The 19,009-nt window shown below is 52.9% G+C and overlaps 2 protein-coding genes across 2 annotated transcripts in view; both read left to right on the forward strand.

Annotated features, from left to right (window-relative positions):
- trip4 (thyroid hormone receptor interactor 4) overlaps nucleotides 1–6,520 on the forward strand; it is a 43,966-nt gene extending 37,446 nt beyond the window's left edge. The window contains exons 13-14 of the mRNA XM_029846197.1: nucleotides 1,075–1,263; nucleotides 6,296–6,520. Of these exons, the coding sequence (XP_029702057.1) occupies nucleotides 1,075–1,196 (122 nt within the window). The 3' untranslated portion in view covers nucleotides 1,197–1,263; nucleotides 6,296–6,520. The remainder of the gene's footprint in view (nucleotides 1–1,074; nucleotides 1,264–6,295) is intronic.
- Nucleotides 6,521–11,890: 5,370 nt separating this feature from the next.
- Nucleotides 11,891–19,009, forward strand: part of znf609b (zinc finger protein 609b) — a 51,815-nt gene continuing 44,696 nt past the window's right edge. Inside the window, exon 1 of the mRNA XM_011609924.2 lies at nucleotides 11,891–12,346. The gene's annotated coding sequence lies outside the window, so the exon portion shown is untranslated. The remainder of the gene's footprint in view (nucleotides 12,347–19,009) is intronic.

Below are 19,009 nucleotides of genomic sequence, written 5' to 3' on the forward strand. Positions count from 1 at the left end.
GATCCAGAACGCTCCCTGGAACGCTCCCAGCTGCAACCTTTGAGTTTGGCTCCTGACCTGCTCACGGCAAAAACGCCGCACGCTCGCGCCGACCGTCGGCGAAATGCTCCGGTGACACTTTTCCACAAACGAATTAAAAAGCTAGCTTTTCTCATTTTGGAAGCGGCTAAAACGGTGAGCGGTGTTCCCGGGATGTGACGTCGACGCAGGGCTGACTTGTAAACCGCCTTCTTGGCTGCTGACTCATCCAGATTTCCTCTCCTGGTTGGGAATTCAAATGGAAAATAAATAGATAAAAACATCTCCCTGCACACAACAGACTTCAATTACGTTCCCTCAAAGGACGGGAAAGAAATGCAGCCAAGCGCGTCGTGGACTCCAGAGCTGCGGCGGCAGCGTAAATAGCAGCGGCGGCGTGTGAAATCCCCCCCGGCCGTCCATTGGCGATGTTCCGTTCGGCTTATTGTGAAAGCACCTAAGATGTGATTGATATGCTGTGAAGCTCCGGCGCTGCCTCCTGGCCGCAGGGGAGGCCTGGAAACTCCGGCTAATTCCAGTAACTGATACACTTCACTCAAACTTCCTGTTTGCTGCACCCAATAGCGTTAGCGTTAGCGTTAGCTAAGCTGGTTTGAGTCTGGGTTCCTTGGCGTTTTGGTGCAGAGGTGTTCTGAAGAGCCTGCTGAGCAGAAACCGCAGACGGATCCGTGCCCGGAGCGCTCATCAAACACTCCTCCTGGACTTCATGACTGAAGAGATTCCATAATAGTCTCAGTTTGCACTTTATCTGCTGGCAATAAATGAGTAACAACAGCGAGTCCTGTCCAGCGCACGTTGGCTGACAGATGTAAACCGTTAACGCTCTGGCTGAGCTTCTCCCACTATTTAGCTCTTCTGGAATTCAGGCAGAACGTGGGAGCATTTATGTAACAACAGCAGGCCGTACCTCTTAAACCCACAAAAGAGCCTCCGGCTCCGTATTCTCTATATATGCGTGACACAACTATTCTGTTGCCGTTGATCAGTCGGAGTGAGCTAGCTTGAACGGAGAATATTTGACTGTCATCTCTTCAGATTTGGCCCGTCTTTCCCAGGATGTTGGAGCCGCTAACCCTCCAGGCAGCGAGACAAACATCCGCGTCAGCGCCCTTCTCCCCGTCGGAAAGGCCGCTCTGGTATCTGTCAGCCGGAGATGATCTTCATTACTCAAGTTTGGAACTTCCTGAAACTGCCTTTCTGACAGTCACACGAGCAGCGAGCCAGGTGTGCGTTAAAGAGAAAGCAGGCCGACTTCCAGGCGCTTTCTTTCCCATTTTCTCTAAATGACACATGGTTCCCTGACACGAAGGAGCCTTGAACCGATTGTGCTGTGTGTTCGTTTTATTTCTGCTTGTGTTTGGTGTAATTACTGCAGCCTGGTTGCCTTTGAGCAGCGTTTCAGGCCAGTATGTTAGCTTTAGCCTTAGCCTGCATGCACTGATGGGTCTGTGAAGCTCTGCCTTGACCCAATGGCACACATCTGGGGTTCTTTGTAGCATCCTTATTTACTTTCTTGGGCTGCTTCACATGAGCGCACCAGATGCTGGTTTGGCTGCGCCGCGAACGCTGGAATAAGCCGGCCATAACGGCTACAGCCTAGCGCGATATTCCCCCCCACCGCAGCCCCTCCTGACTGGGGAGAAGGTGAGCGTCGCTCTAACCTCTTGCAAACAGCACGCCAACACAACCACCTCTATCCGCTCCCGAATCCACCGGCTCGGCAGCACGGGAAGGGAATGTAAATTAGCTGTGACTAACAGCGAGATGGGAACCCAGGCAGCCCCCCCCCCCCCCCCCCCACTCGCTGTTCTCCTCTGGCTACTGAGGGTTTTCTACACAAGCACTTTCCTGCAGCGCTCCAGGCTGTCGGCTCGCTCTCACCTGAAGAACGACTTCAGCTGGAGGTGCAGGAATCTGAGGCCAGATAAGGAAGAGCAGACAGAAAAGGCAGCGTTGCCGTGGCGCGGCGCGCTAATTCCTGATGCTGATGACGGCTTGGTTTAAGCGAAGCGGAGCGATAATAATTCATGGCCTGACCCGTGCCGCCAACGCCTGCGACAGATGTTGAGCCAAAGACGGCCCAGGAGCCACGAGTGTATTAACCCACATCTGAAAGGAATCCCCATCAAATGCTCCCTTTCCCTGGTTTGTGTCACTGCGATCCGTCCTCCCGTCCCCCGTCCAGTACGCTAGCACCAACAGGACAAATCGCACGGCCGTCAACACCAGCGATGCATCATTCTTACTGCTGTTCCTTTCATGTTTCCATGGCTACTGGCTTCTTTACTGTGCCCAACATACCCAAGCTAGCGCCACCTTCCTGTGGTCAAACCCACGTCGGGTCAAAACGATCTGTGACATCTGAAGGTGTTGCGGTGTAGCGCGCTAGCACCATAGCGGGTAAGCTCCAGCTGCAGGCGGAAGGCAGACAAACGGCCTCACTTTTCTCACATTTTTAAAGTCTTTTCTCATTTCTTTCTTCGTTTTCCAACCCCAATACTCTGCATCTTCTAATGGAATACACACCAGGATGTAAAACCATTCAATCCTGCCATTCACTGCTCCCTTTTTTCCCGAACACGTCTTCCTCCTCTGCGGGCAGCGGACCTGGAGTAGATTTGGAATTGGCCGTTGTGGGAGCCCGGCGGGATCTCAGGGACCAGAGCACGTTGAAGGTGCTGCTTTTAATCAAAGAGCTGGTGGCGCTCCACTTCCCAGTCCTTCCCCGCCTCGTGTGTGCTCAGCATAAATCCGGGGTTGTCAGGCTAACAGGTGTAGCGCGGCGCTGGCTACTTCCTGTGCTTCGATAGACGTCGTTTCCTCGTTACCTGTAGACGTGCGGACGTTTGGATGTCCGACGGTGTGTGTTGAGCCACGGCGGTTCTGGGTTTATTACCCAGGAGCGTCGGGAATGGGATGGAATGAAAAGACTGGAGTTCTTCGCCTTTTCCCCTCCGATGGGGCGAGTGGGCGGAGGACGCCAAAGCGGTTGTTTTCCGTGGTCATTATTGCAGGAGGTCGGCGTTATTGATCTCGGGGAGCGGTGCCGATGGACCTCCACGCCGCTCCGATGAGTCCCTGTCTGCACTGCTGCTCCTGGATTTGTGGGGAGATTAGCGGGGGAATCCGGAGGCCTGTGCAGGGTTTCACAGCCCCGATGATGGAGAAGCAGCCTTCTGACAGCCTGATATGATTCCATGGCCTCCTCCCAAGCTGCAGCATCAGGGCAATAACCCCCCCCCCCCCCCCCCCCACCCCCCCACCCCCCCCACCCCCATTCCCCAAACACTCCAGCAATCATTGGGAAATGATGTCTGCAGTCGATGGCCGGCCTCTCCCTCCCTCTCGGTGCCTCTCCAGCTGTCCTCTCTGCATCCTTTCTCCAAGCCCCCCCCTCCCTCTCTTCTCATTCCTCCAGTCCCATTTTGCCCCCCGCAGCCCTGCACCTGAAATGCGACAGCTCAGCAGCTCCGAGCCGTGAGCAGGAGTCGCCTTCACGCCTGGAATATGCAGGACTGACAGCAAATTGAATGAATCTCACCTGCAGCCCCCCCCACCACCTTCCTCTCCCCCCCAGCTGTGACAACAAGCCCCGTTCCGTTTGTTCGACATCACCCGAGCGGCGTCTCGCGTGGTTGCAGGAAACGGCGCTTGTTTGCAGGTGTCTCGGAGCGTCTTGGCCGGGATGATCACAGCGGAACGCCGTGTCAGGACTGCAGAACAGACCAGAACCGTCTGTTGCTCTCCGACAGCGGCGCACCGGCGGAGCTGGCGCTGCGTTCCCGACCCCAACGGCTGCGTTTATCGGCCACACGCCAAGCATGTAAACACAGAAGGCGCCGGGACCCGGCCGCTGATGCCAGCTTGGGATTGCCGGGCTCCTCAGACTGGTGTCGGTTTTCCTGGGAGTGTTGGGAGCTCCGGCGTGACGTGGTCGTGGGGCGGACGACGGCGCGAGGGGTCAAATGAAGGCGATTGGTCCACATGACAGGAATGATGGAGGCGATAATTCCAAAACAAGGGCGCTGACAGATTTCCAGGAGTTTTCCCTGTTAGGTCAGTAAATTCCTGCTGGGAACGCCATGCGAGACTCCATCTTGGATTCTTTCTGCAGCTAAAACAGCTTCTGTTGGTTGCTGCCTACTTTTGCTAAAATAAAGTGTCAGCAGGACAACACACAAGGACCTGGTCACCTGTCCTGGGCTCCTGACCTGGTCACCTGACCTGGGCTCCTGTCCTGGGCTCCTGACCTGGTCACCTGACCTGGTCACCTGACCTGGGCTCCTGTCCTGGTCACCTGTCCTGGGCTCCTGTCCTGGTCACCTGTCCTGGGCTCCTGACCTGGTCACCTGACCTGGGCTCCTGTCCTGGGCTCCTGACCTGGTCACCTGACCTGGTCACCTGACCTGGGCTCCTGTCCTGGTCACCTGTCCTGGGCTCCTGTCCTGGTCACCTGTCCTGGGCTCCTGTCCTGGTCACCTGATCTGGGCTCCCGACCTGGGCTCCCGACCTGGGCTCCCGACCTGGGCTCCTGTCCTGGGCTCCTGTCCTGGGCACCTGACCTGGTCACCTGACCTGGGCTCCTGACCTGGGCTCCTGACCTGGGCTCCTGTCCTGGGCTCCTGACCTGGGCTCCTGACCTGGGCACCTGACCTGGGCTCCTGACCTGGGCTCCTGTCCTGGGCTCCTGACCTGGGCTCCTGTCCTGGGCTCCTGTCCTGGGCACCTGACCTGGGCTCCTGACCTGGGCTCCTGTCCTGGGCTCCTGACCTGGGCTCCTGTCCTGGGCACCTGACCTGGGCACCTGACCTGGGCTCCTGACCTGGGCTCCTGTCCTGGTCCCCTGACCTGGGCTCCTGACCTGGGGTCTGCGGAGGCTATGGGGGCCCAGCAGAGGCTGTTTTGGGGAAGGCAAAGGGATCTTTGCCTGTTCACCACCAGGGCTGGGAAAAATGGACGGAAGCAGTTGGGAATACTGGAGCTCCAAGAGATTAGAACACCAGAGCTGGTCGACGGCTGCGGGGGTTTGGTCAGAAACCACAGCTGCTTCATTTATGCTCACGTGGGGGTGGGGGGGGATTTATCAGAGTGTCCTTTGAAAGAGGACGCTGTCCAAATACTGGGAGGCTGCAAGAGACGAGTTAATTAATAAAAACGAAATAAATCGTGGGCTTGTTTTGTGAGCCCCCCCCACACACACACACACACCCCGGCTGGCGATTTGCACTGTTTACTTTGTTGTTGTTGGGCCACGCTGGTCGACTTTTACTTCACCCCCCCACAAATGTTGATTTGCCACGTGACCTGAGGGTGCCGGTCCAGCTCTGGGCTGATTCTGGTCAAGCTCCGGCCTCCACGTGCGCTTTAATCAAACCCCCTTGGAATGTCATTGTGTGCATGTAGAGGCCCCCCAGGGGTCAGTCCTGGGGGGCCTCTTTGGTTGACAGACTCCAAACGCCTTCGTTTCCCAATCCTGTCGGATGACGTCGACTCAGGTGACAAAACGGAAACACTTAATTAATTTAATAACTTAATTAATGTTGCGCAACACATCAAAAGAGCTGGTGCTCGCCGATGGTTGCGCAACGTCTCCGCTCATCTGCGCCTTTGTTTGCTTTCTTTCCTTAAGGCCCCTTTATGATTGATCCCCATTCTTTACTGGGTCTCACCTCGGGGAGCAAAACACTGTTTCCTGCCCGTAAGAACGTGGTGCTGCTGCTCCACCCGCTCGGACGTCGCCTGAGCAGAACCTTCAGACGCGGTGTCCAAAGCTGCGGGTTTGTCCTGCGCCTCAGTCGCTACGGTTCTAAACACACCCTGGAAACCCGCGCGAGGTGGAGCCCGATACGTGTGTTATGAATGAAGCACGGATGTAGCGCTGAAGCTAGCGGAGCCCCACCTAAACGGGCCGGGACATTTCACTATCGGCCACATTTGCCTTCTAATCTGTATCACGCTCACTGGAGCAGCGAGAATCAGAATATCACGGCGGTCGCTGCCTCCAGGACGCCGTATTTAGCTGGAGTGGAGTGTTTGGTGTCACTGATCCGTCCTGTCCAATAAAAGTCCCGTTGGCCTTTTACTTCCTCACCCCTCTGCGCTCCCCTTTCGCCGCGCTCTCCGTGCAAAGCTGCCTCTAATCAGCAGCCCTTGAGCTCTCCGAAAGGTCACATTGTCCCTTTGATGGTGTTTTGATTCATCCCTTCCTCTTTTCTCCCCTCCCATCCTTCCCTTTTTCACCACCTTTGTCTCACAGGGAAGCTGGAGAGTCAGTGCCACCAGGGTGCCAAGAAGGGGCTGCGCCCATCGGCCGCGGAGTGAGAGGGGAAGAATGGAGAGAATGGAGAGAATGGAGGCCCCGCCCACTGCTAGAGCGATACGTTAGCGTGCTGTTAGCGGCTGCGTGTCGGCCTTTCCTGGAACTGCAAATCACCAGATGACTTTGTTTTCTGACAATTAAAGATCACCTTTTGAGAGCGTTCCTGTGTGTCTGGGCTCTGTTCTGTCAGCGCGGCCCAGACGGCCCCCACCCCCACCCCCCTTCCCCCCCCGTGCGGGACCATTCCGACCGCCTCGCACTTAACACCACGTTTGGCCGGACAATGGCTCTGTGTTTAAAAAAAAAAAAATGGCCGTCTGGTTCGCTTCAACGAGAGCGTCGCTGCTGTGGGCGACCCAGAGGACTCGGGTCCTCGCGCACACAAACGTGCGCTGACGCGGCGCCCGAGAGTCAGATGAAAGTGCTTTAAGAGGCTGATGCGAGCAGAATCAGACCCGAGTCTCTGATCTAAAGACAATATTAGCGCGTTCCTCCTCCCCAAGCAGCCGGGAACAACATCGATCCGTCCGGCCAGCACCGCTCCGCGATAACGCCAACTTTTAGTGGACGTGGACAGGTTCTCCGGTGGTTCGCTGCTGACCGACCAGCTCCCACCGATGCCCCTGCCGTTGGAATTCCCAACTCTGCTCCACCTCATCAGCGTTGGGATGCCCTCCTGCTGCTCCCGCCCAGAGAACCTGAGAAGATCTCCTAAGAAGGTGTTTCTTTTCTTAACTCTTTACCCCATTCAGCCTCCAGGGGGGCAGCAGCGACTCGCCCCGTGGGTGGCCTTTCCCTCCCACATCAGGGGCATTTCCCTGTGTGTTTGTTCAACACATCTAAAGCGGAACAATTAAGCAGGCGCAGGTTTAAGTCAGCTGGAACCACGAGGTCACGTGACGTTTGCACACTTGCCGCTTGTGTGAGATATTTGCTATTCCGACGGCGTTTTTACTTCATTAGCAAAACGCTGCTGGAGTGAGCCGCGCATGCTAATAAAATGGAAACGGATCCCTTTTCAAAGCAACCGTCTTGACGTTTTCTGGCATGTGCTCCTCGGTATTTTATCGCCGTGGCGGAGGGGCGAGGAAACCGATACCTCTGTCGCTAAACCGAGTAAAACTTCAGGCAGGAACGTGAGAAACTGGAAATGCCGCCCCTGTCAAAGGTTAACAAAATTAGCCTCCTTCTGTCTTTAAAACCTCCCAGTTGCCGTGTTATATTTCACCGCTTTGATCTGCATGAAGAGAAGCCGGGCGTTGAATCGACGCTTTGATATTTCCCTTTGATGTTGCTCTCTGTTCAAGCGCGGCCTGAAGTTCCGACAGCCAGGAAGTTGTTCATTAGCTAAGTTCGCTAAGCAAGACAGCACAGTTGCCTTTGCTTCAGATTTCCATTAGAAAACAACATTACATCATCTCACAGTCATTGGGGGGGGGGGTATTTAACATAAACTAGACATAAAAATGCCTCATTATCTGCGCCGCGAAGACGAGCAGCTACACTTCCTGATTGAAATCGAATGTAATTGACTCCAGTCCAGCCGTTTGTCCTCCCGGCCACTGAGCCAAGTTTCCAGTTGTAGAAGCAGCGGGACCTCTGCGAGCTTGCTGGGAGACTGATTGCTCCGGATCCCCCCCCCGATCCCCACAGGCCTGGAAGAGGAATTAGGCTTCGGAGCACTTTAGGAGAGGTGGCAGCAGGCCGGGGAACAATACAACCTGGGAACTGCTGGCGGCACATCCATCCATCCATCGAGGTGTCGGGGAACGCCGTCGCTCCAGCCGGGCTGGAAGTACAAAGGAAGTGGAACAAGATGGTGTAAGTGGTGGCTCATTGGGAGGAGACTGACAGCGGGATTTATGGAAATCATCGCAACGTTCCCGCTCCGCTCCTCTGCACCAAGAGCACCCTGTCCTTCCCCCAAAGCCATTTTTAGATCTCTGTGTTTCACACCATTTTCTGATGGATGATGATTGACTCGGCGCCGCAGCTAACTCGATTTAGCGTAGCCAAAGGAGGCTAACGCAGCGAGCAGCGCAACTTTACCCATTTTACTGTCTAAATATGGTTTTAGTTTCCTGTTTACACGCGGCGGCGCATCACGGATCGTCAGCTTTGGTTACTTAAGGGGGGGGGGGCCCATCTGAGGAGGGGAACACATGAACTTTTGTCCCTGCAGGGGAGCGACCAGAAACAGGAGGCCCCGCCTCCCCCAGGACCCCGACCGCCCTCACGCTGGAGGGGAAATATCGATACCCAACAGATCATTTTCCTGTTTTGTGTAAGTCAAAGCTTCGGATTCCGAGTCAGCAGCAGCGGAGCCGATGCACGAATCTGATTTAAAGAATTTCCCACCACCGATGGCTGCCACCGAGGATCCGGGATCAATTTGGTTTTTGACCTCTTGACCTTGCTCAATGAGCCGGCACCTGCGGGGCCACAAAAGTGGCGTCTGATATTGAAAAGTACAGCCTGGTAAATCCTCCAGAGGGAATACCAGGCGCATCGTCGTGGAAGTAACAGAAACTCCGGCTGAAAGGGACTTCTGTGCCTGATTGACTGCACTCAGAGAACATCCCCCCCCCCCCCCCCCCCCCCACCTCCCGCTGAGGCGCCTTTATGAATTCCCCGAGGTTTTTTGGGAGGCACGACACCGCAGAAGAGCGCTGAGACGATGGTCTGTCTTCAAGGCTTCTCATCACGAGGACTAAAGCTCTGAAAGCAGTGATTTGTCAAGCTTCAGTCACATGAAATATGTAAAATAGTCCCTCGCAGGCTGGTGTTTTCTTCAGCACAGGCACTGTAACAGATACATAACATGATTACTGTGGATTAGCCATTAGCATATCGCAGCATGATAGACAGCAAATGCTAACCCGCACTTTCTCCACAGGCTGACAGAACGTCTGCTCATGGTGGAATGTCGGAATGTGACGGGGGGAGGGGCAAAAGCAGAGGCCCTATTTACTGAAAAAAAGCCTTTTACAAATGAGGCTCGTGATGAGAGTAACGAATATTATACATACAGCGGCCTGCGCGTCTTTGATTTTAGCATTTTAATGCAATATTCCGCTCACACGTGTGGCCTGGAGATGCTCAGGCAACCAGATCCATCATCCTGTTGACGCCACTGTTTATTATCTAATTGATCGGTTCTTGGCTCCTGGTCAGTCCTGTCTTCAAGAGCGTTCATTTGTCCTCGGCTTTAATGCATCACGTTGTCTCCACGACGACCGGCCATTTAGCGGTAATGGGGGATAATCCGGGCTGGTGGTAATGAACAAATGCGCGACTGTTCCGACCTCTGATGACGGCGTGGATCCATACGCCACCGTCGACCTTTGACTGTTCTGAGGATTACACTGAAGCGCTGAAGCATTGTTTTATAAATGCAACCCAAGCTAATGCTAATGGCCGGTCCATTCGGCCCCGCAGGGACAATAAATCGATTATTGCTCGCAGGAAGGACGGCGAGCATGATGCTGTTTCTGACAGGACTTCAACGCTACATTCCTTAAACCGAACTCATGTAGACACGCGGGGCGCTTTAGCCACCATGGAGGGGGACCCACACCCACGTTTCCATAAATGTCTTCATGCTAACACACAACAGCACCTTAGCATGCTAAGAAATACAGCCTAGGTAGATGGGAAAGGGGGGAAATGTTAGCTTTTCCATCCCTAGCTTTTGAAATCTAAATGCTAGAGCAATCTCTGATGATGAGCTGGTTCCTCTTCATGAGGTCTGGAGGTACATCTGGGCGCAGGTCCTCGCGGACCGTCCACTAATTTCCCTCTGTAGAGATTAAAAAAAGCTCCATGTTAAAGAGTTTATCAATGCGACCTTAAATCCAACGCTGCGGCCGGATCGATGGCCGCCGAGACGTGAGGAAACTCGCAGATTTCCCATCAGCCACAGCAGCGGCCGCTGACGTTAGCGAGCAGAACAGCTCGGCGGCCTAATGAGGCTCCCACACGTGACGTCTGTGCGGCCATGGAAGCGGCTCACGCGGGCGACCCCGTCCCTCTCGGAGCCCCCGTGGACGGCTGATTAGCCCCGTTCCCCCTGATGGAAAACACATGTCCACGCCGCTTGTTCACTTCAGGTCCTCAGCCCACGTGGTCTGGACCCTTGAAGGGCAGCCATCATCAGAGCCCCCCCCCCATTCCCACTTGCCCCTGACTGTTATTTAGCTTTCCAATGGGGGCCGGCTGCTCCCCCGGGAGGGCACGAGTGTGGCTGCCAGCAGGAGTCCATGGGAGGAAGATGGAGGATGGTGGGCTGCAGCTTTCCCCCTCTGTGAGAAAATGATTCCATTAATTCCCCCCCCCCCCCCCCCCCCCCCCCCCCAACACCACCACCCAACCCCCGCGCGCTTGTTGTCCCTGTTAGCGAGATGATTCTTCTGTCATGTCAAAGGCAACATTATCATATTCCTGTTGCCTGGGAAACCAGCGGCGAGGAAGACAACCACTTAAAACCTGGTGGCGTTTGAAGCCGGCGAACATGAAAGGTTGCCCCTGGAATTCTACCACCCTGGACCCCCCCCCCCCCAGAGATTCCCACCTAATTGTTTGTTAATAGGAAGTCTGTGGTTGAGTATACGTAATCGCGGACGCTCCCTTCCAAGATCCAGTTGTTCTAAACTCCTGTTTATTCTTATTTTATGTTTATTTGTTGTATGTTTCTCTGTATTTAACTGTTTATTTCTGATTGGGACAAAGGTGACGATTGTCGTGCTCTTAAAGTTCCTCTGGTTGATCTGAATGAGCTCAACTCTGTTTTATCTTAGTTCCTGTGAGGATGATCACATTAAGACATTAAAGATTTCCCCCCCACATCGATAAATGTGTCAGTTTCCTGGTGTTTTTTTACACTTTAGACCTAAAGTCTAATCAGAGGTTTCGGGTTTTTAGATGGAAAAACATCATTCCGGGCATTATTTTTCCTCTCGGCTTGAACTGCCGTGTCAGGTCGCTGATGATTCCGCACCGTTGCTGCTTTCGGTGCTTTTTGTCTGAGTTGTTGACCCCTGGACGACAGCTTACCCCCCCGGTGTGGGATCGTTGTTGACCTCTGCAGCTTCCAAAGGGAACCCGAGTCCATTTTCTCTGTTTTTTCCCATATTGCAATGGCAAAAATAACACAGCAACTGTTTCCAACGCCAATAAAAAGAAACGTAAATTACAAACGTAATTAAAGGCGGATTGTTGTGCCCCCCCCCCCCAATGTCAGCCAGTTTTTATATCACTTCGCTTCACACCTTTGGGGATCAAACCCCCACAGGACAGAAACCAAAGTTCCCTTTGTGGCCCCCAAGGTCGCCCTGCTGCCCCAGTAAAATGGAGCAGGATATCCAAATGTTGGGGGGGGGGGGGGGGCTCTCGCAGGGGATTCCCATGCTCGTCCCGGTGCAAACATGCTGGGGGCAGCTGGGGGAGCGGGTGCACACCCCACCCTTCACACCAAAGGAACGGAATCCCCGTCCGCGGATCCAGTTCCGCGTCTTCGGCCCCGGCCGGGGGCCAGTCCGCTCCGCCCGGATCCCCCTCCTGGATTTCCGCCGCTCCCGCTGCTGCTGCCTGGCTACATTGTATCAGTTCCCACACGAAGAAGCACCGCGGCGAATACGGAGGAATTAACCCGGATGGGAAGCTTTTGACTGCGGGAATAGTCGCCACAGCGTCTCGGGAGAGCCGCGGGCTTGTGTCGAGCTTGGGTCGGTACCGAGGGAATGCCCTCCGGACTGGGTTGCGCTCGCCGCGGACTGGAGCTCCAAGTGTGATGGCACCGGTCCAGTGATCGCTGGCCTCCTCCTCGCCTGTGCTGGATGTCTTGTGGAGTGCGCTGCCACTGCTTTCGGGGACTTTATTTTCCAGAGGCGTTGTTGTAATCGAATGCTCCCGACCCCGATCTGCTTCCACATGGAGTGCACACCGCCATGGACGGAACCGGGTTCGGAGTAGGAGCTGCCAGATAAGTCGGTAAGTTGGGCTTATTTTTCTCTCTTGTTTTTTTTTTTTTTAATCTCCCTCATTGTTGATAGTGCTGCCCGCGACTCGTCAGCCATTTACCGCTAGCCGTGCGTGTGTGCGTGCGTGCGTGCGAGCCAGGCTGGCTAGCTTCGACCCGAGGATCCAGCAGCAAGCTAGCCGAGCCCGGGAGCTCTCGGGGCTCATTGTTTCACCCACATTAGCTCATTAACAACAAGCTAACCTGGTTAGCTAGAAGTTAAAGAGCGAGCCCGCTTGGAGCTCCACAAGCAGAAGTTTGGGTCGGCTGGTGGCGGCTTGCAGCTAATTATTGTTGCAGGGACAGCCTTGGATGGGGGGGGGTTGCCACTCAGACAGGGGGTCAAACAATAGTTTAAACCCCAGATTCCACCAGTGCGCTCCCCTCCGTGTTTCCTGGGTAACGGGGCGCCCTCGAGGGAGGCGAGTCTCGGCCATCTGAAGTGGTGAAACCCTTCTTCCCCTTCAGTTGCGACACCGAGTGTGAACGCGTGTGACAGCGTTTGCACCTCCACTTTCATTTCCGCTTCTGATGCCCCCACGCAGCGCCACTCCTGCCGGTCCCAGCTCACCAATTGCAGCCCCACAGAACCAGTCCGGGACGGCCACGGAGCCCTGGTGGTGCGATGGGGCAGCTGAACGGCCCCATTGTTGTTTCCTCCCCCGGTTTACCCTCTTGCAGACAGTGGGGCAGATTCACAACTCCAGCTCCTGACTGATTGCGTTCTTTCCAAAGCGGCTGTCATGGCTGTGTACTGGCTTATTGACTGGTTCTACTCTGTTAATTGCTTGTTGCTTGGCAGGTAAAGTTGCCCCTGGTTCCAGGGCAACACGGTGCGTTTTGTGTTCCTACTAGTGCAACATATAATTGCTCACAACAGCCGAGCAGCTCCACTTAGTATGATTAAAGGCTCATTTCTGCTTCATTAGACACACAGACGGACAGGCCCTTCCGTCTAGGTCCTGTTTGTCCTTAATTCTGAGCGTATTCCCTAAACTTCAGGCTGTTGTCCAACTGTTGTAGTACCAGCTGGAACCTGGGGTGGCAGTATCGGTCACCGCGGACAACCGTTTCGACAAAAGTCGAGTTTAAAGGGTCACTTTGTGGGATTTGACCCGAGCGGGACCAGAAAGAAGAGAGAGATGAGGGAGATGCACATTGCCAGGCTATGTCACCAATGGTTGGCGCGGGCTGCAGGAACCGACCCGGTCCAGCTGTTGCCTGGTTGTTGTGCACAAACACAGGTGAGAAGGTGTGTGGCGAATTGCTGAAATGGCTGAGCCGCTGTGCGCTCGCCACCTGATCTCGGGAGGGGATGTAGTGAATATTTGGCAGCTATGCCTTGATTTGTTAAGACGCCCGCAGGGTCCCTGGCTGGCGTTCCAGTTTGGCAGCCCCGCCGCCTGGGCGTGGCGGCTGCTCTGGTGAGGCTGATAAAGGAAAACATAAATGAAGGTTTATTATGTTACACAGGCTACACACAGGGGTGGTTGAGCAAACGCCACTTAGTTAGAGGGTTTAATGGAATAAACATGGCCGACTTGCTCTGTCGTCTCTGTTCCGACTGCATTATCCACTCAGCTGTTAGCAGCAGTGGTTTTGAAGTACTTGTTTTGGCATCATAGAAGCCAGGAGCCGCCAGGGTTTGGTTTACCGGACGTGTCTGCTGTTATCGCGTCTGACTGGCAGGTCAGAATACCAGCCACCCTCCTCCAGTCGAAAGCCTTCCTAACCGAGCAGAATTAACCGGCCAAACCAGTACCGGTTGGCAGAGCGCTAACGTACAACACTGCTGCCTGGCATTCTTTACAAGGTCTGAATGTTCAGTTTGTAATTAATCGCTAATGGACACACGGACTTCAGGGGTCCACAAGGTCCTGTTGTTATCCCACATTGACAGGACGAGGCGTTTAAATCGCAGCCTCTCTCCTGGCAGCATGTGCACAACCGATGGGGAAATAGCTCTCAGGTGGTTCCTGGGATGATGTCCTGCCACTGAACCTTAAAAGAATTGTTGTAATTAGCCGACGGCGTTAGCTTTTTGGTGGGGTTGCAAATATTGAACCTGGCCTCCTTGTTTGATCCTCTTAACGACCGTCTGGGGAAGACAATCGTTTAAACAACAGCGTTACATTTGTCTGTCACCTCCACATACTAACATGACATTTGGCTCCTGATTTTCTTTTTTTTTTAAATTAAGTCGCCCCTGAACCAGGAATGCTAACAGCGTTAGCGACAACAGGGATTATCTTGGTTTTGAAGGCTTCTGCCATCTCACAGCTCCACACGAGGTGACTGCAGAGTAAGAAAGGCTTCGACCTACATCCTGAAGGCAACATGGCTGCTAATTTGCTGCCATTACTCGGAGACCTATCCATAGCGTGTTGACGTGTTTTATTTCAGTGGCACTCAACGGAAAACACAAGTAATTTCACTGTTGTAACACCAGCACGCGGGTTGTGATAAGATTGAGCGCTCTCGGGCTTTTGAAAACATCATCCAGCATTTCCCCAAAGTAGATTTATTTGAAGTGGTCTTCCATAAGCGATGGGGGCTGGGATGGTGCGTTTGAGTGCTGGTGGGAAGCTCCGATGCTTTCAGAGCACAGGGGGGAAAAAAGCGCTTCATACGCGACTCCGCTTCCAGATGGGAATCATTTACTGAAAATCCAAACGGGTGGACGCGGCAGGGTTTTTAAATTCAGAAAACTGCGCATTCAGCTGCATCTGAAAAATGCAGTCCAGTGAACGCACCATTGGAAAGTGCTTAATGGCAAAACAGAAAGATTTAAGCAAGTGTGATGTGAGGACGCTGGAATGTTCTCTTCTTTCACCCGTCTGAGTGTGCACGCTGTCTCTACACCGCCTCGCTTCTATTCACGGTCCACTTTCTTTGATTTCAGGTTTGTTTCCTTTGATGATTTGATCTCTAGGCTCGCCCTTCCTCACCAGCCAGGGCTTCATTATCCTTACGAAAGGCTGCTCTGGCTCTATATTTTCTCCATAGGGTCCATCTTTATAGCATCCTTTCATATACAAAAGTTCAATTTCATTTTGTTGTTTGCACCACACAGTTGGCACACAGGCAGGAGCGCTGCTGCTTCTCAGGTGGCCACAGACGCTTTGACATTTGCTGGGTAACAGTCGCATGTGCATGCAAAAATGTCTTTCATCCGGGGAAGCATTTTTCTTGCTTCTTATTCCAACCGTGGCTTCATGCTTGGAAGGCTTCAGCGGTTATGTTGAGTTCTGCGGTGTTTTGTGTAATATCCCTCGAGAGACGGGTCATCTGGAGCTCTTTTGGACAGAAGGTATTTGAATGGACTCTGCTGGGTTTTTTTTAGCTTAGCTGAGGTTTCAACGCAGTTTTCCGCCAACTGCGACATTTGAGAGGCAGAGTTTACCTGAGAGATCCTGGATCTGCAGATCTGACCCCACTCTGTGCTGTTTGCAGTGATTCTCTTCAGGTTTGAGTCCAATTGCAGCAGGTTGGGCGTCATGAATTGGCCTAAAATCGCGTCTGTGCTTCCAAAGTTGAGGTTGGTCTGTCCACCCTGTGAGCACTGGTGCGGGTTTTTCATTAACGTGACGATTAGAATCTAAAATATCTCCAGTGCTGATGGCTTTAAGTGGAATTTATAACAAGCAGATTGCCAGTTACTGACTTAATCTCCAAAATTTGGGATGCAGAACGGCTGTTCGGGCATTCGCTCGCAGTCCATCTTTTCCTGGGACGCGAGCCCAGGTTACACCGAGCTCCTCTCCCACACAGGCTCAGGAAGTGTTGCCAAAGCATGTGGTGCAACCAAGCTCCGCTTCAGAAAATTCCAGGTCGCTTTCTATTTGATTCCACGCAACATCTCTGTTTTCAGGGAGATCAGAGTCGTGGGTTTCTGACGGCGTCGTGTTTAACGACCTCTTGCTTTCAGCGCTGCCTTTATTCAGCCACTCATCAGCAGGATGACCTCATTTATCACACTCACTTCACTTAATCCTGACACCGCCGATCTCTCCCACTGATGGTTACTCATGGCAACTATTCATCTGCAAATGGGTGATTAATACACCAATTTGAAGAGAACTGGTCTGCAGTCTCTGCAGTATGTTCAAAAAGGTTAAATTTAATAGGCTTGCTCATAAATAAAGCCAATTCTAGCGTGTTTTGAAGGTGCCGCGGGGTTCTTTTGAGATGCACAGATGCTGTCTGTATCTCTGTAAAGTGCAGTTTGGCGCTTTAAAGGTCTGTGCAGACGTGTTGTGTGGGAATCCCTCCAAGCGCAGTAATGCTTGAATGTGGTAGCAGCGAGTGGGTGGTTCTGTTCCCGTTGTAATTATCATCCTGCAGAATCCACTGCGGTCTCCAGAATCAAAGCCAAAACAGTTGTTTCCGTGAGATGAAACGCGCCTCGCTGGAGGTATCGACAACTATACGACTCAACATCTGCAGTTTAGAGCGTGAATACGCAGCCAAACCAAACCTATAAAGTATCGTTGGTTACGACCAGGTCCAAGCCAACGCTGCTTGAATCTCAGTGACGCTTTCAGCTTATAGGTCAGTCAAGTGTCTTGCTCACTTTTATTGAGTGTATAAAAAGAATCGTCGGGGATCACGGGCTTTGGGCCACTTCTCCAGGTTATAGAAAAATGATTGGCCTAGTTTATTTGCCAGGATGTGAATCCCGGTCTACACTTTTGAAATTGATGCCAGGAAAATGATTATAATACCAGCATTTGAGTATTTTTAGCATCCTTTGTTACTTTAGCAGGAGTCGTCCTTGGTGAATTTGCGAAACCGGTTGTGTTTGGAAAACCGTGCATGTTTCCTGTAGGTAATGACACACTCGTGTCCCGTCATTCAGGACTGAATGAGAACATGGAACAATGGTGACAGTTGCTCCGCAGAGACAAGGTGTGATTAGCAAGTGAAGGCCGCTAACAAAGAGGGAGTAAGCGCTGCAGATGACGACGGACGAGCTTTGGAATTTAAGGCTTGTGGCTGAATACAGCCCGAAACTGGCAATTAACCTGTGTTTGCATCCCAAAGCAGAGTGGTGCCAAGATTGGCAGCTGCTTTCTTTTTGCTTGTTTAACCGACCAGGTTGTTCGGGTCTGAACCCAAACCGATACCTTAGAAATGGTAACTGAACAGCTTCTTCAACGGCCTCTCATTTTCCCCATCGTTAACCCCGAGATAAAGGAATGTTTTGTTCTTCGGTGGTTTACAATTGTCTTTTGTGATCTTGAAAATCCCCGAAATCCAAACCCCGCTGACGGGGCAACCACCGAATCGCTCCGTTATCAAATTACCCTGCGCAGTAATACACAACAGCTGAGGTAAAGGTGCGAGCACAATTAGCAGGTTAAATCCCACTCTGGATTATAAATCACTCCTACTTCCGCAGCGCTATACGGCGGCAGCAGCCGAACAAGTCGGCGGAGAATCGTAAATAGCGCGGCAGCGTTATTAGTGGAGGAGTGAAATATCGGCTCCCTCTCAGCTGTGAATACATCAGACTAAATTTGAATATTTATGTGGAACAGCGGTGCCGGTGTAGCATTTGTGTCGTTCTTCCAGGGTGCTGTCTTACCAGAACAGAATTCTAAGTAAATAAACATGCAGGGTGAATAAAAACCAAGATCGTCCACTTCTGCCACGTCTCTTAGGCAGCCAGAGGAGCAGTGACTGACCGAACTCCATTTTCCCAGGTAGATTAACGTGACTGTTGTCTTATCCTTTAATGGGTGACCAAATCGCAGGAGCTAATACTGTATGTGAACAGATTTGCCCCAGACCCATATCTGTCTGGGAAGGGTGTAAAATGGCCGAGCAGAGTTTTCAGAGTTAAAGGACCGCCTGACTCGCTCACCACCCAAAAACACACAGATGATTCGAAGGTGGGAGGGAAAAGTGCTGAAAAGGTCAAGCAATCACCCGGTGCCAACGAGCAATTACGCTGTATCGGAGGAGGGTGGACTCCTTACCGTTGAGCTTACTGTCTGGCATGTGTATCCTCCATGATGGCTGTGGCTGGCTGTTTCTGCTCGGTCTAGTGTTGCCGCCTGCTTTTTGGAGGGTTCTGGAGGGCAAACTAAAAGAGTCCTGCTTCATATATAGAGAAACATAAAAGCGACCACGGCAGCCAGCATTCATTGGCACTCCAATGTCCGAAACGGTGAGTAGCTGGACTAAAATGGGTGCTTTACGCCTGGAAGCCGCCAGCCTCTCAGCGTGACGCCTGTGCCTCCGACCGCACTTGCATTGATTCCTGAAAGCCAACATGTGAGAGTGACAATGCTATTCGAGGCCCAGCTTGTTGACTCTGCCTGTGTTAAGCAGCTGCCAGAGGAGAAGGGAGGCAGTTATTTGAGGTTAATGGTTGTCCGTGCCCTCTCTCTCTAGTTAGACATTCATATGGCAACACCCCGACTGTCCACAGAGCAAACAGTCGTTCAGTATATTAGTCAGCCAGCAGTAGCCCGTTCACTCCTGAACCTGCGCAGTCATAAGTGGACCTGCGTCCGTTATCACGCGCTTTCCTCTAAATACCAGGTGAGTGGCAAATAGCAGGTCAGCGTATGATATGGATTATTCATGAGCTGCCGTGTAGTTCAGGGTCTAGGGAGATAAGGGACGGG

Source organism: Takifugu rubripes, chromosome 13 (assembly GCF_901000725.2).
Source record: "Takifugu rubripes chromosome 13, fTakRub1.2, whole genome shotgun sequence".
NCBI classification, from domain to species: domain Eukaryota; kingdom Metazoa; phylum Chordata; class Actinopteri; order Tetraodontiformes; family Tetraodontidae; genus Takifugu; species Takifugu rubripes.